Below are 17887 nucleotides of genomic sequence, written 5' to 3'. Positions count from 1 at the left end.
ATATTTATTGATTAATGTTGAAATGATGAACTCAAATAGCTTAAAATATGATTGATTGATTTAAAAGTTAAACAACTAAAATATGTTTTCTTTTAGAGAGTAGTAATTTTAATCAGGTAACTTTTTCTTTTAAAGTGGTGTCTACTTCTTAATATTTTTTAAAAATTTATTCATTTATTTATTAGTTTGGCTCAGAACTATTATGTAAGGCAAAAGATTAAAAGTATTTTTAGAATAAACTTCAATACATTTGTTATAAATTATTTAAAAAAATATTATCAATCATGAAATTAGTGATCTTTCCAAAAATTGTCAGTCACTAAAAGTATTTACAATTACATAAAAACTTACAAGTACAAAAACATAAAAATATGCAAGAGAACAGATAGGCAGGTCAGACAGAAGGGGTGGGCAATCGTCCACAGTGAAATGTTAGAGGGGCACTGAATGAGATTTAGATATAATGTTTACTAAATTATTGATTTCTTTCCATTTTTAAAAAAATTTTTGTTTGAAAAATATATTTATAGGTTTTTATTTTTTAATTATATATTCTTAGATTAAAACTTTCTTTATTGTCAAAAGTTCTCAGCATATACTTATATTTAAGCTTCAATTCATTATACCCAACAGGTTCAGGCAAGACAAAAACAGAGAAAGGTGTAACCTTAGAGAATGACCATGTAGATTTAGGTCGCTTTTCATTTAGTCCTTAATTCATATTTTTCAATTTAGTGTGTCATGTCATTTTAATTTTATGAAAACAGACAGGATTTTTTCTTTTAATTATTACATTTAATTATTATTTTTTGCATTAAAGAATCCATTTCGGTAAAATCAATGTAAGTAGGTAAGTACTTTATTACATCGCACTGCAGCTGCCCAATGGACTATTGGCGATGGTCTGGGAAACATCCCCAAGGATGATCTGAAGACATACCATTACAATTTTGATCCTCTACAGAGGGGGTGGCTCCTCCACTTTGGTGGCCTGACGACCTGCGCACGAAGTAGAGCACATTACGGTATAACAGTTTAACTAGAACGGATACCGTGCACTCTCTGTCCCTACGTAGGCTGATCAAAGTTGTCACCCACACACTTACTGACCACAGTCAGTATGCTTGATTTCGGTCTTCTACCGCGATACATCCTTACGATAAGTCCACTGCGGAACTTTTTTTTAATGAAACATCACTCTAGCAGCAATCAGAACATTTTGTCTTACTTTAACGCTCTGTCTCGTCGATGTGTCACTCATTATTTTTTTAAAAAATTGGATCCTTATTTGGTGCTTCCATAGCAAAAGTATCATAGTAAAAGTATAATCACTCTCACCTAATTCAATAATTTTTAATTTTATTTTTCATACTTCAGTTTTTGAAATTTTTGTTAGTCTGGGGGTAGTTAGTCAAGGTTTGGACACAATTAGCTTATTTGTACTAAGTTGAATGTCATGTTCAATTAAGTTAGTTTTTCCTGTGATATTAGAAAAACTTTTTGAATATATTTTTAAAATGTTCTTTAATTGGTTGATTTCATGTTTGTTAAGGCGATCTTCTAGGTGACTATCTTAATTATTTCAGATACATCAAATTCATCTGGAGTAACATGCACTAGTGGTATGTCAATGTCTTGTTCTAAAGATGAAGAATTGGTTTCTAAATAGAATAGGAAATTGATTATCACAGACCGTTTATAGTATGGTTTAAGCATATTTACATTACAAATCAGCAAAATCTCTTTTTCCCTGGATTAGTTACTAAATAGTTAGTTTCAGACATTCTGCTTTCTACCTTTCCTGGACCAATCCACTGAACAGACAATTTATTAGCTCTAAAAGTTGCCAAGACAAGAAACAAATCTCCAGCACTGAATTCTCCACTAATAGTGTTTTTATATGATTTTCTTTTTAAAGCCACATCTTCCATGTTGTTAATTGCAATTTCTTGGCATCTTTTTAAACGATTTATTAGGTGAAAAACATATTCCATCACAGGAAACTTGCTTATTTCCTCCTTGATCCATTGCTCATACATCAAAGTTTCAAGGGTACGCAGATTTTCTCCATATACTAAGTCTACTGGGGTACAGTTCTCAAAACTAAAAGAGCAAATGATAGAAACTTTTCCCAGTCAAAACCTGATTCCAAACAAAGTACCCATAAGATCCGCTTGATAGTTCTATGAAACCTTTCTACGGGATTAAACAGTATTTTTCTGTGTGGTATTTTCTTCTCACTACTTGGGTCTACGATTTTTATAATTTACTCGTGAACTCATATTTTTCTTCATTTCCGTCATTTTTTTTGCAGCAGCTCCCTGCAATTTTTTTTGTGTGGTATTTTCTTCTCACCAATTGGGTCTCCGATTTTTATAATCTACTTGTGAATCAACTTGATTCCAACTTCCAAGTACATTCTCTTACTCGTCAAGCGTTTCTGCCAGCTTTGTAGATGAGGTTATTTTTTACCAAGTATCCATAAAATGCTTACGCACTTCATTGGGAACTTTTTGTTTTGTTTGATCAGTAACCATTAGATCAGCAAGGCTTCAAAATCTTTTATTTCTAATCCCTGAATCCATTCATTTAAATAGTTCTTTAATTCAAAAACGAAATCTTTCCAATTATTATCAAGCTTTTTTTGATGTTGAAACAATTTGATCCTAAATTTTTCTGGACTTAGCTTAAACCGTTTCATTAAAATTTCGTTTATATTTTTTCCCCTCTTTGATATGATTTTCTTTAATTACTTCTAACATTTCTTTAACCAGTAATTTTAGAAGTTTTTAATTATATTTATCAACTCACACACAGCAACATTGCCACTGACAGTTTCTCCTAACTAACGGGTCAACAGACATGTAGAGCATATTTTTAATGGGTCAGAATAAACTTTGCAAAAATAAATTGAAATACACTAACATCCCAGGGATATCCAAACATGTCTGTCACATATCCAAGTACCCAGTGGATATACGGATATGTGACCGATTTCTTATAGATATCTAAATAAGTCTTAAGTCTATAGATTTGGACATTTTGGATATCTGGAGGATATGATTATTTGGATATTATAGAGACATTCAGTTCTAGAGATATAGATATTTTGGATATCTCTTGGACTTTTACTATTGATATGGATATTTGGATGTTTATAGAATGTCTGAGAGATGTTTAAAATTATACTTAATATCGAACGCAGATCCAGTTTTTGGATCTCTCAGAGATTTAAGTTTTTGGACATTGATTAGATATGCTTTATTTACAAGTTCATAATGTAAAAATTGCTACATGGCTTCTTATTGTAAATAAAGAACAATTATTATTTTCATTTTTAATTTAGATTTTGATCCAATATTTTAACTGGTGACCACAATTATATTTCATTTGCATTTAAATGTAAACAAACTCCGGTCCAATATTTTTAGCTTGTGACAATAAATTGCATTGTTTTATTTTATTAAAGTTTGAATGTTTTTTATATATCTATGCGTGCTATGTCGCTGCACAATTTCTTATTAAATATTTTAAATCAAATACTGTTAGGAACCGTTAGGAACCCTCCTGCTTATTAAAAAATTAAATTTCAGCATGTGTTGTCAACTACTGAATTTCATAATTAAGATTTACGTATAAAAATTTTACTCCAAAGAATATAAAAGTGCTTTTACCTAAACTCCAATATTAAATGTGATTCAAGAATTTAAACATATAAAGTTTGCATCGATTTTAACATAGTATGATATAGTAAAAACACTATGATGTAGACAAAAACTACTGATTATAATTCTATTTCTTTTCTTTTCAAAAATTTATTTCATTCGCTCGTATATTAGGCTGGAAAAAAATTTTACCTGCTCATGAAGAGCTAATATTAAAATAATTTTTATAAACTATTATTTGCAACTACTTGAAATGTCATTTTTGTAAACTATAAATAAAATAGGAGTTTTCAATTGCTTCTTATACGATTTTTGTTTAAATTTAGTTAATTTTGTTCATTTATGATTGTATGTACAGTCCGCAAAAAAAAAAACCGAATCACCCTGAGTAACTTTCGTTCTAATGATCGGATTTTCACGAACTAAGTGTCAATCTTAATGGTTCCGGGGGGTGACCTCAAATATGCTAATTAATTAGTGCTAACTATTAATTAAGTTACGAAATCAGACACAAAAACGTACTTTCTCTGAATAAACATGCATTTTTTTTACATATTTGGATTTCTTATCTTCAAAATATAGGGGGTAGCCGCAATCTGGGAAATGTGGTCCCCATAGTTTGGTCAGGAGAGTGATTCAAAGTTCGTACCCCTTAATGTTAATTTCGCTTTTTGCGTTTTCAGTCATATTTTCAAAACTAATGAAGCAATTGAAAAAAATTTGCACCCACTCATAAAACTCATTTACCCAAAGCTAATTTCATGCAAAAAATAATTTTTAATAAGTATTTATTAATTTTATTATTTAATTAAAGTGAGGATGAAAAAATATTGAATTATAAGGTATGAATTTTTTTATACCATATTAATCTACATATTTTTCAATTGAAAAATCTAAAGTTTCAACTGTTTTTATTTATTAGAAGCTGAGAAAAATTAAAATAAATTATTTTTAAAAAAATAATTTGGCGACAATAAAGAAATAACTGATTGGGGCGATAAATATTAAAATGTGATAAACTTGGGAGGAACTTGACTTCGCGCGCGTAGCGCAAAATTTCATTCATATTTTTTTCGCTAATAATCGTTTGCTAATCTTTTTATTTTTATTTCTTTCACACTATAAAATACGATGTTTCTTTTTTAGTCATTTAATAATTTATTTCCAATTTAGTAAAGAATTTTGAATGAAAAACACTTTATTCAACAAATGTCTAGTTTTAAAAAAGCGTGCTTCTGATAGAATACACCAGATTGTGCTTATTTAATGTGATTATTTTTTATTTTTCTTATTTTGTTTTTCAATAACTGATACAATTTCAATAATATACATACGTATGCATAGATTTGGAATAATATATTTATCAATTTCTTGAATATATATTTTATAAATTTTAATAAAAATACGTAGTCAACATTTTTAAACATCTCTCACAACATCGCAAATTTCTCAACATCTTATAGGGTAAACTAAACAATGAAGGAACACTTAAGCTTAGCTTGCCTTTAAAAAAAATTCATAAAAATTTCAAAATTTGTAATTTTAGCTAAATGATGGTGTCGACATATTTGTTATTAAATGCAAATTATGTAAAATAAAGTTAGATAACTTACATAATATTGTTTTAAGCTTTTGGTGGTTTAAATGATAAGTAGTAAGATGACCAAGTGAAGGAACAGTTCTTACCAGTGAATAAACACTAAATTTTCCAGTGAATGAACACTTAATTTTGAGAATGTTTGATGCTAGTTAGGAATCCATAGGCCACACAAATGTCTAAAAACAAGATTTTTCTTGGAATTACGACATATAACCATAGTTAATGTGGAAAATATTACTTTTTTTTCAGTCATGGAATGGAAAGTAAAATATGTTTGAATACATAATTTAAAAAAAATGTTTTTCATTTTTTTCTCACAGTTTAATAGTCCGTTCTAAATTATGAATGTTTATCATTGTGTAATCCGATGATGTTTTTATTATTATTATAATTTGATCATCTTTTTGTTTACTCTTTTCCCCATATTTTTTAAGCTTTTTTTAAAAATCTTTTTAAGTATTTTTTTTCCTCTTCGTCATGAGTAATTTATTTCTTTTTCTTTCGATTTAACCTTCCTCTTTTTTCCAAATTTTGGGCCAATGTAAATGTATCTCCAAAATTTCTTTTGATTTTCCAGTTCCATTTCCAGAATTCCTCACTGGATAATAAATGAGAAAAATGAGTTTCGAAGTTTGAGTAAAACCCATCTCTCATTGACTTATATCTAGTAGTTACCTATAAAACCAATTGTTTTTGCAACTAACAATGCCTCTAGAGGACTTATCTCAAAATCAGTTTTCAAGATACTTTCATTATTAATGTTAGTTGTCTCAGCTTCAGAGCCAAAATTTGATTATACAATTGTTCTTTTTGAAATAAATTCTTCAATATTGAAAAAAGCACAGGCTATTGGATATTTGGGTGATTAAACTTTTCTGCCAATGTTCCTTTAAAAATTTGCAACATAACTTCTGAGATTTCCTTCTCAAGCTTCTGAAGAAATAGCGCATCGTTACTCTCAAAGCATGTGTTTTGTTGATAAGTTGTCTTGCTCATTAACTCTTGGTGTCTATTTTGCATGCATTTGTTACAGTCAACGTTTTCTACATCGAATGGAAAAATATCGCATTTCATAAAAGCATTTTAACTTCATCAGTTGATGCCTCAAATCTTATTTAAAAATGGATGTAAAATTTTCTAGACATATTGTTTTACAATTCTTTTGTTTTCAAGATCTAACGAGAGATTTCCACGAATTAGGTAGAAAACTAAACCAGAAAATTTGTTTTGAGGAACAAAACTTGCTCAGTATCAAATTGATATGAGATTTATACCTATCCAGAAGAAGCAAAATATGGAATTTGATTGCATTTTTAATTAGCCATGGGTAGAAACATTTGCAATACATTTGTAAAATGTTGCTGCGGTCATCGTTTCATTTCATGAATAGCTTTATCCAATGAAATATGTAGCAGGGACTGATTCTGTAATATCTCAACGAATTCTTCTGTAAGGAAAAACTACCAATGGAGGTACTTTTTCTTTCCTAGGTACTTTAGAATATAAATCCTTATAATTTTTAAGGCCGAAGATTTTTCCCGTTTAAGGGCAGTATTCAACTCTTGTTTCATTCGCATTGTAAATGCAATCACTTTCCTAAAATCAAATTCCTAAAAGTTCTTAAAACCAGTATTTTAAATATTATTCTCTAAGAGAAGTTTTGCCTTTTGAAATTATCTTCGCATTGCACTGAGTTATCGGTGGATGTCGCCTTAAAAAAAAACTTCATCCATTTTTCACCTAGATAATTGCCTTTAAATGGATTTTTCCTACCAGTTTCCGTTAGGACATTAAAGACGGCAACAAGATAATAATTTAGCTAATTATTGGCACAAAATCCTGCAAGGAAATTTTCCATTCAAGCTTTTATTATTATATTTAGTTGTTATATTTAGTTAATAAACATAGTTTATTAAGGTGTCTAAGGTATGATGTAATAACTAATCACTACATTTATAAAGATAAATAATAAATTAATTATTATTATAATTCTTTAAATAAATTTAGCAATTAAATTTGCATATTTAAATGAAATTGTTATAGGAACTATTCATACAACATTTAACTGAATTTTAGGAGTCCTCTATGTCGCTGAACTACTAATTATCCATGTAAAATCATATTTCACACATACTATTCATTCACTGGGAAATCTATTCTCAGTGAAGGAACATGCCTGTTCCTTCACTGGTTAGAAGTTGTTTTTTTTTATTTTTAGCATAATTTTGATTTATAATATGACAAAAGGTACAAGAAAATTAAAATTTTCTTTTATTTTTATTAACTTGAAAAAATCCCAGTAAAGGAACACTTGTTTATTCATTGGTTTTTCATCGTTCGGTAATCCAGTTAATAAACACCCCCTAATCTCAGTACTTGCTTATGTTATGATGCTTAAAATAAATGAAACGTAACTTCAATGACCATATTTTGAATTCTTTTCTTCACAATGAGAAAAAAAAGCATTATTATATGCAATTAATTGTAGTTTAAACGGATAACAACAAACACTGACCTTATAATTTTGTCAAAGAAACAAGGCGTTGAACAGATACTAACAAATTCAAAACTTTTTCCAGAGAAGACTCAAAGACCAGGTAACTAAATGCATTGTTAGATGACTTCCTATTGTTAGGTAGTAAGCTACTGTTACCAATCAATCTAAATTAAAACGTTTAAAATCTTATTTCAAAGAAATATCTATGAAATGCTCCTTCATTTGTTGGTTTACCCTATATCATCCTAATCTTAAAAGAAATTTCCGGAAGTGTTTCGCAGAACTATTTTACCAACTATTTAATTAAATTTTAACATTTTAAAAATCTTATTCTTTACCATTTTACGTTTATTATTTCTTCATTAATATACTATTAATGTTTTTAGAACTTTAATTTAGGTTTCCTTTTTAAATTATATTCAAGTTTTTTTTAAAAGAATTATTGTCTGCTAGCTAAGAATAATACCTTGTTAAGAAATTAAAAACATTCAGCTGTTTATAATTATTTAAGGCAAAACAGCTGATTATTTACTTAGCAAAATATTTTTTTTGAAAAAAGAATATAAATTATTGATTGTCTTTTTTTTTTTTTGTTTCTTGTGACTTCAACTTAGATTATCTAAAATAGTGTTGATGTTTTATAAGTCACTACAAAGAGGATAAAGATACCGAACAGCTGTGGAATACGTAGCCAATTTTTTTAGTGTCTTAAAATATCTTAGTATCTTAAATGTCGTCCTACTATCTTGGTTGTGAAATTAAATTTTTAATTATCTGATCACGTGTGATTCACTAATTATTTCATTACATCTTTTACTCTTTATGATACCAAGTAGATTTTTTTTTCTGATAATATACTAAGCTATTTTGTTTAATTTTTTACTTTAGCATGATTTCCAAGATATTATTGTAGTATAATTTATTATCAGGAAAATGCCTTATTTTGTTAAGCAGGAAATACTAAAAATTGAAATATTTAAGGATTCCGAAGCTGTGCCAATTTTAGAGTCATCTGATTTTTAAAAAAAGTGCTATAAAAAATACACAATTTCCGAACTTATTTTAATAAAAAAAAATTTAAAAAAAAACGTGGCAAGTAGGCTAACATACTTTTACAGAAACTGTGAAAACTAATTTTTCCTATGTTTCGTCAAAAGAGGATAAGAATGATATTGCTCCAAGGGACCTACTCAATAATTTTGCTATTTCCAGAATGAAATCTGTTTGATCGAAACATATTATTCCTTGAAAATTAAAACGAGAGAAAAATTAACTTTTATTATTTATCTAAGCTTATTCCATTTATTTAATGATAGCGGTATTAAGGTTAAGGATATGCGTTGGAAGCTCCGTTTATTATTATACGATAAATGCATTAAATCATGTAGCTTGAATAATTTATTTTAAGTAAATTATTTAATAATTTTAAGCAAATAAGGGTGTAAAATTAAACTCGATCGAAATACTCCGAAAGTATACCCTGAAATATATGTAGAATAAACTTTGGAATCGATATATAAAAAATACCTTTTCAAACAACTTCGAGTAGGACGGAAACGCTAACTTGTTTAAAAAAAGTTGTCCTTGTAACTATTTAATTTCGATTCCTGGTACTAGGGGACATTCCATTTTCACATTCGACTTTTGAAATTTCAATTGTAAACGGAATTTTTTAATGACCTTAAATTAAAATGTTAAGGCTTGCAACAACAAAAAAAATATTTTTTTACTGCATTGATCTAATATACCAAAGTACCAAATCCAAAGTAGTACCTATACCAAAGTAGTGAATTATTATTTTTTCAATCTAAGAACCTGTGCCTATTACATATGTAAAACTTATTTTAATATCGAGAGTAATAATTTAATATGTTGTGTCACTAAATGGATAATCCCAAGAAACTGAATCGGAAATATAAAAAAATAATAGATGATAATAAAAATAGACATGTTTTGAGCGTCCAATAATAAAAGTCACAAGTTATCCAAGCCTGACAAGTCTTGAGAATGGGCGGTTATATTTGAAATCCGAAACATGTCGACTTTTACTTCCCTCTTCATATGTTTTGAAGCCATTTGAGTTTTTATCGTCAATTATACTGCTTTACATTTGGATCTTGATCATTATTTTGATAAGGATTTTACACTCGTTAAAGTAAACATATGCATTTTAATATTTTATCAGGATTCATGTGGTCTTTAAAAACGTAAGAACATCAATATTGTAAAAGTTATATTTAACTTAAAAATTAACATTTTGACACCAGATATTTTGAGTTAATGAAATTAAATATTTTATCTTTTAAGTTTTTGTGCCCCCATTTCAGTATCTTAAGGATCTTACGAGCTCTGTTTAAAAAGAGAGCATCAGATATATATAAGAAAACAAAAATAACCATAGTAGCAGTATTTGGTGGTAAATGTAGCTAATCGTAAATGAAGAATATGCTGTGCGACATTTTATGGTGAATTTGCGAACGTATAAGTTTCAGAATGTATCGAATCATGAGGATGCTATTTTCTAATCATCTTTATCCAAAGAAAACGATGTAACCTAAATATCTAGTAGAATGAAGAGATTTTTTAAACAATGAATCTTACAACATGCAACATATTATTTCAATATCTTATTCTTAAACATAACATATTTCAATCTTTTTAAAATGCCACTAAACATTCAGCAATTCATTGAGTTATAGAAAAAAGAAATATGGTAAATTATAAAAAACCTTGTGAATGTGCGTTAGAATTATTATCAAGCACTTTTTTTTTCCTTCAAACTTTCTTGCCTAGAAGACTCGATTAAAGCTGTAAAAATGATTATCCCTAAAATTTTGCATATAGCTATAATAAGTTATGTTCATTTGATTTTAGTATAAAATCCTGGAATAAATATAGTAAAAACAGTGTAATCTAAATAATATCAGATAAAAAGTTCATGTATTTAAATTCTAAAAACTATCATAAATAATTTATAAATCGATTCAAATTTACTTTTCAAAGGAGATTAAAATAATTTTTTTTTTGCTTTTTGGACAGAAATCCCCTAAAAAAAATTGTTTATTGCCAAGAAACTTCGAGATATTTTCTATTAACAATAAATTAAACCTCTCCGAGCAATCACTGAACATTATTTCAATTTTTTAACTATCAAAGCTTGGTTGCGTAGCAACCTAGTAAAACTAAGCACTCCTCTTTTGAATTAGTCAATGGGTTATCTTAAACTATTTATTTGCATAGGCGACTTTTTTTGGCGGTTCTCTGGACTATCGCCAAATATATAAACCTTTATTGCGGCCCAATTTACCACCCAATTTTTTTTTAAATTTTGTCTACCCCCCCTAATTCAAGTGTCTAGATTCCAAATATGTAAAAAAAAAAATAAGTTTATTCAGAGAAAGTACGTTTTTGTGTCTGATTTCGTAACTTAATTAATAGTTAGCTCTAATTAATTAGCATATTTGAGGTCACCCCCAAACACCATTAAGATTGACACTTAGTTCGTGAAAATCCGATCATTACAACGAAAGTTATTCAGGGTGATTCGTTTTTTTTTTGCGGACTGTACATCTGTGTAATTATGATAGTTGATCTACAATTATGACTTTTATTTTGCGTCTTTAATATAAATTCAGTTCTCCTGTTCTTATCGTTGAATATTTAAGTATAATAGTTTTAGCACTACTTTATGAATTGAAGCTAAAATCAAAACCTTTAAGTATTAAATGTCATAGATCTGTCTAAAAAAGAAATTGTTTTATCGATAAATATCATATGCTTTGATTTTTCCAGTTTTCTGACACAGGTTTTTGTGTCACACATAGGTAACATAAGCATGGGTGCCACTTTTCAGTCCTAGGGACTGAAATCAGTCTTGAGAAAATTCAATAGACTAATAAATTCTATCAATTAAAAAAAATTTTCTTTTTTTTTTTTTTTCATTAGAAATTTTGTAATTTTTTTTTTGTCGAAATAAAAAAATATTCTATCTTAATGAAAACATATGATATGGTATTGATGTCAGGACTTTAATTTATCTTCTTTTTGTCAGCTTCACTAAATCTCATTCTTTAAAGTCTTGACAAATGGGATTGTCTGAACTTTATCTACTTGTATAATTAAATTTTGTACTATTAATGAATCTAAGTCTGCTCTAATTTGCTTCCTCCACCATAACCTATCGTCATGCTGGTCAAAGTTAAATCAAGATTATTTTTTTAAAAAAGAAAGAATTATAGTGCTAGAGCAAAAAATAAGTAATGGTGAAGTGAAAAACAGGAATACGAATGGTTTCAGGTTGTTAAAAAATATACAAGGTTGGCTGTTATTTTCGTTTTGTTTGTTAAAAAAACATAAAATAAAAAATTAGAAGAAATAATCAAATTATTGATTTAATAGGCTAATAACAAGGAAAGGTAAATTTTGGTGTCAGTGTGCTATAAATTTCTAAAAGTTTGGTAAACAATGCTAGACAGTATTATTTGGTCAAAAAATGAGTTCAGTCTTGAAATTTTTTTAGAGTGGCACCCCTGCATAAGTAAATGAGTTAATATCTCTGATTTTCTGGGGAATTTCTTGTTCTGCCTCTACCTATATTTCCTTATATACTTTCAGGCTATTAAAAACTGCCATAAATGTTAATTAAATTATCCAGTATAATATCACCTTGCGCACATCCATTTTTGGCCCATCCTTGGAAACTAACAAATCAAACACGCTTCAGTATTGCAGTTATAACACACTATAAAACAAAACCCCTCTATTTTCAATTTCAACTCAATTTGCGGTTCTGTTTTCATATTTTGTAATCTGGCAATCTGGTCAAAAAATATTTTAAATCCTTCTTAAAAATTTTCCCGTTCGTGTAAGTTCATTTGAATTCATTACTCGCTTTATAGACTTCGTTTTATGTTTTGTTCTGTTTTCTTCACATTTTATTTTCTGTTTATGCGTCATATTTATTACTCAATGTGTTCTATTTTATTTTGTTTCAAACATTTTTTTGAGTGCTGCTTACACTATTGTATTGATATATTTTGTTTTGGCTATATAGATACAATATTAGAAAGCACTCTTTTTTGCCGATATAGTTGTGTAAGCTGATGAAAAGATTATATCTTCTCTTTCTGTGTTTTTATTCATTTTTATTCTTTCTTTTTTTCATTATTCCGTAATTTTTTCCATGTTTTCTCAACATTATAATATATATGTATACATTATTGTAACTTTTTACTTACTTATAGAATGGAGAACAATAGATTCTGCTGCATCCTCATTCAAACCTATCGAAGAAAATAACATTAAAATCTGCATTTGTAAAAAAAAAACAACTACTTAGTAACAAAGAAGGGTTGATAAATTATCTCAATTAGTATTTTATATTTTCGGCAACTTTGACCATAGTTTTTTTCTGAGTTTTAACATTTTTATGACTTATTAAATCCACGGTAAGCTTCATTTTTAAAAAATGCTATTGTTCTCTTCCTTGGAAAGCTGAAGTAAAATAAGATTCAAAAATAAAATAGTTTTTAGAGTTTTAATAAACTGTTTTTAAGCAACGAAAATACAAAACAATCTAAAATGATACGGTGATAGAAAATGGCAGTGAAACAAAAACGTTTGGTACTTGTGAACTTAACTAAAAGCGTTTAAATTTTAGTTAAAAATATAGTTTGGATTTGAGACAGTCAAAAAGTTACTCAATTCTCAAATCCTTTTGCTATGAGTGTTAGCAAAACATGAGATTCGTGTAAGTAAGAATTTTTTTAAGTTCAAAAAAATGCCAATTTAAAGAGATTTTTTCTTCTGATGAAAATTACAATTTTTTTAACAATGCAAGAATGGAGTAATTTTTAGAATATTAAAAAGTTAAAAGAACAAATGATTTCTTTTAAGAAGAAAATGCTAATTTTTTTAATTTAAAAGTTTTGCACAAATTTCATTATCAGCATAGAAAATGTTGGCTACAAATCATAGAGCTGTAATAGTAGGTAATTTCAAGGAATAGTTGAGTAATATTTGCAGAATATGATTGATTCATTTAGGTTTTGAAGCTTCAGCTGACAAAAAGTTTGTAAAACAGAACATACCTAACTTAACATAACAAGTTTCAAGAAGGACATCTTGAAGCCAAATCAGATGCTGCCTTTCACCAGCTTGCACTAATGTTCGTAAAAGAAGTGTTACATCATCGTCAAAAATTGAGATTTGAGAAAGATCTTCATTTGGTATAGCTTCAAGTTTTGAATCTTGAGCTGCCTTCTGTTTTAAAATATTACAAATATACATATATACAAAGCAATACTATCTTTGAACAAAATATATCATTTTTATAAATTTGTTTTCTTTTATATACATTGCCTAGTACATTGTTGAACTTTTGCGCTTTAAAAATATATAGAGTATCTGCATTGTATAAGGTATGTAATATTATCAACAAAAAAACCCCCCTTTAACTTGTTCAGTGCCACACCAGTCATTCGTGACTGACATAGAACTTTCTGCTTAGACCATGTCTGTTATGGAGGACTAGCAGTTTAATATATGATATAAAAGTAAAAAATTTTACATCATTTAAAGAAATTAATGAAAAATTAGTTAAAAATTACCTAATTTTTATTTATTTCAATCTGTTAGTAGTACACCTTACAATGCTATACAACACTATGAGTTCTAATCAGTGTGAGTAAGGGGATTTCCAAAAAAATGCTCAACATGTTAATATATAATTTCAAAATCCATGTCTAAGATGAAGTAAAAAACACAATAGGGCTCACAAATCAATATTTAAACGAATAAAAAACTTTATCCCAATCTAAAGAATCATTAGAAAAGAAGACTCATGTGAAAACAACAAAATATTTATTTGGATTTCTTGAGAAAACAGAGAGCAGTTGAAACATGGTTTTTAGAAACACCTTTAAGTTTCATGAGGCAATCAAAAATATTTCTATGTTTTCAGTACCGTTTTACTCACTAGTCATTTGTTAGATTTAAATGGCTTTTTAAAAATTTTTTTTGCTTATATTAATTTCCTAACTTTACTAAAATCTTTTGGAAATTGTCAAATATATTTTCTTATTGCTTGGCTTTAAAGTTGCGTCTGTAAAAATGTCTAATTCCAAAACAAAATCCATATTTTTAATAAAATTTTTTTTACTCATGGTAGCGATATGTGTAATTTATACAGGGTGTTCCATAATGACTAACTTTAATATACATATTTGCTTATTTCGAAATAAGAAATGAAGGTTCATTTTAAAATATGGTTTATTTTAGAACAAGGAATGAAGTAAAAACCTGTTCTCATAAGGGGCTGCAAATTAACATTTAAATTAAAAGAAAGGTTATTAGACTTTAACTAAACAATATGGAAACCAATGAAAGCGAAAAAAAAAAATTTAAAACCATCAAAAATCAACTATTTGTCAAATCAAACTGAAATGCATCTGCCCTTCATTAGAAACTAATGTTGTTTTTGCTCACCGAATTTTCTTTTATGTGGACATTTATAAAATTTTTTGTCATGATTGTTATGCAATTAGATTTACAAGATGACAAGAATGATGATTAACGAAAATGGAACTATATGAAAAAGCTCATTTCTATTTTTAAAAAAATTCATGTTTGAATCTATGTCAAGACTCCTTTTATTAAAAATTGCTAACTGATAATTTTGACAGTTTCAGATAAAAAAAAATCACTATAGAGAAAATTTTGTTACATGGAGAAACAGCATTTTTACTGTTATTCAAGTAAAAGTTACAAAATTTTTAATCTATATAATTTTTACTTTTAATAAAACAAAAAGTTTTAACATGTCATTGAAGGAGTATTTGAAGTGAGAATATGGAATGATTTATAAAGAATTCTACTGATAAGCAGAATGAATCAGGCAAATTTTTCTCAAACTGGGAACATGAAAAGAGGAGAGCGAATTGGTTATACTGAAACTCAATTGCAACTTTCTTACAAAAATGATTAAAATTGGAAAGATAAACTTCAAAAGATTATTTATCCTAAGACTTTGTAATATGGAGAATATTTGGAATGTTGCTTATTGTAATTTATAAATATACCAAAAATAATAGTTACCATTTTTTCCTTCAATAACTTGAGTTTTTCAACTGAAACAAATCCTTTTATCTGCAGCTTACTCAGAATCTAAACACAAACATATAACTTTAAAATGGGTAGAAAAATTATTTAAAAAATTTAATAATTCAAAATTAAGAAATTAACTACAGGAGGATTCAACTTTGTTCAACAAAGATATTTTAGTTCAACATAAAAGGTAAAAATAAATACAGTGAAACCTCCTGTTATGGACACTCCTGCAAGACGGACGCCTCTCAATACGGACATATTTTTAATTCCCCGAGAATCTTCTATGAATAAACCATTATGTACATTCTCCGCAAAGCGGACACTCCCGTAACCGGACGCGGTCAGTCATTTTGGTCCTGAAACGTTGTTTTCTATCTCTACAAGCCAGACACTACTTTTTCTAAATTTGAAAAAGGATCTATTTTTACGTTAAATTGCAAGCTAAAAAAATGCAACTTTTCACCATTTTTAAAGCATGTAAATAAAATTTTTTGCCTTATCCATAACTAAAAATATTGTTAGGCTATTTCACCACTGAAAAATCAATCTTTCTCCTGTCACTTTGCCTTATCTTTGAAAAGAAAGGAGAGAAAACGGTACTGCACTCCTGAAATAATTCTGACATCGGCATCTTTTCATCTGGACCACACAGGTTATGAGATCCCTCGAGTTGAAATGACATCTCTCAATACTTCTTCCCCATTGAAATTTTTTTTAATTTTCTTATCAATTTGAAGATTGTATTTAACACAACTGGGGTAAAAAAAAGAGAGCAGAAGTATTTGTTGAGGTGTTTATATAAATGAAACATTTATTCAGACACTTGATAGCTGATCAGTTGTGAATAATCAACTCCATAGGTCCTCCTGACTTACAGGTATGCATTACTTTTTTTGCTGTGAATCAATGGAGGTTTTTTTTCAAGAAGGTATTAACCATGTTCCCTATCAAATGATAAGTAGGTGTAAGGGGATGTAAAGCTAATACATAACTGAAACGGACTGAGGACAGAAAGCTCCTATTCGGTATCATATGTCTAACTTGAGTATCTATGCTAATAGGAAAATTATATTTATTTATTTATTTATCTGTAGCTACATCCATAATTATGTATTTATATCAAACTTCTTTATATATTCTTTTTTATCTTTCTTATAGTTTAATAAATATTCTTGTAGATATTTATAGTATCCTTGTAGATATTATTTAATTATTTCTACTTCTTTGAAAATATTCTAAAAACAATTCACGGTGTTAAATTTCGTTATTAGGGTACACTTCCCGTAATCGAACAACTCTCATAAACAGACAAATTTTTTGGTCCCATGAATGTCCGCTTAACGGAGGTTTCACTGTATATAATTTTTCTGATACATCACATATATAAGTTCAGAGATTCCAAAAATTAATTTTAAAAAAAATTTCGATAGAAAATTTAAAAACTGAACTTACGTATTAGGTCAATATTAAAATACTTACATTCCGTTTTAGAAGATTTGGGATTCAACTAACTTGTTGATTGACAAAGGTGTATCAAAAAATAAGGTGAATTTTGGATTTGCTGTGCTACATCAGTACTATGCAGAGGATGTTAAAGAATTCCCAGCTTGAAACTCTGCTGACGATTACAAGCCCATAAAAACCACATGACGTTAACATCCTTTTTTTTTGTCAGTTGTTCTAAGTACCAGATGGGTTAACATAAAATTAAGTATAAGCCATCATACTTAGGTCATTTTGGTACTATCAACATATAAAAAATAATGAAGTAGTTTCAAAAACAAATTCAACTTACATTTTGGTACGTGTATTTAAGTTCCATTTAGTGAGTAGGAAACATTTAAATAAATTTTAAAATTTCTTTTTTTTAAAAAAAAAGATTGCTGATGTTCTGTCCAAGAAAACTCCGAGATAAGGAATAATTAAAAACTACTATGGTATAAATAAATGACAGTATTTATTTTTTTCTTCAAATGTGGACTTTTTATAACTTTGTTATTGTCCCTTCAGATTGGTGTT

General features: G+C 28.1%; 1 protein-coding gene across 4 annotated transcripts in view; it reads right to left on the bottom strand.

The window, feature by feature from the left end:
* The window catches only part of tim (timeless), a 119072-nt gene that overhangs the window by 14768 nt on the left and 86417 nt on the right, over positions 1–17887 (bottom strand). For all 4 annotated transcript variants that reach the window (XM_071187525.2, XM_087154801.1, XM_071187526.2 and 1 more), the window contains 3 exons: positions 15857–15925; positions 13852–14023; positions 13000–13044 (listed from right to left, as the gene is read on the bottom strand). In XM_071187525.2, coding sequence (XP_071043626.2) covers positions 13000–13044; positions 13852–14023; positions 15857–15925 — 286 coding nt within the window. The remainder of the gene's footprint in view (positions 1–12999; positions 13045–13851; positions 14024–15856; positions 15926–17887) is intronic.

Source organism: Parasteatoda tepidariorum, chromosome 11 (genome assembly GCF_982258835.1).
Source record: "Parasteatoda tepidariorum strain Cologne lab strain chromosome 11, Ptep-v5.0, whole genome shotgun sequence".
In the NCBI taxonomy this organism is placed as follows: domain Eukaryota; kingdom Metazoa; phylum Arthropoda; class Arachnida; order Araneae; family Theridiidae; genus Parasteatoda; species Parasteatoda tepidariorum.
The sequence above is the reverse complement of the archived record's forward strand: the minus strand, read 5'-3'. Positions and strand labels throughout refer to the sequence as shown.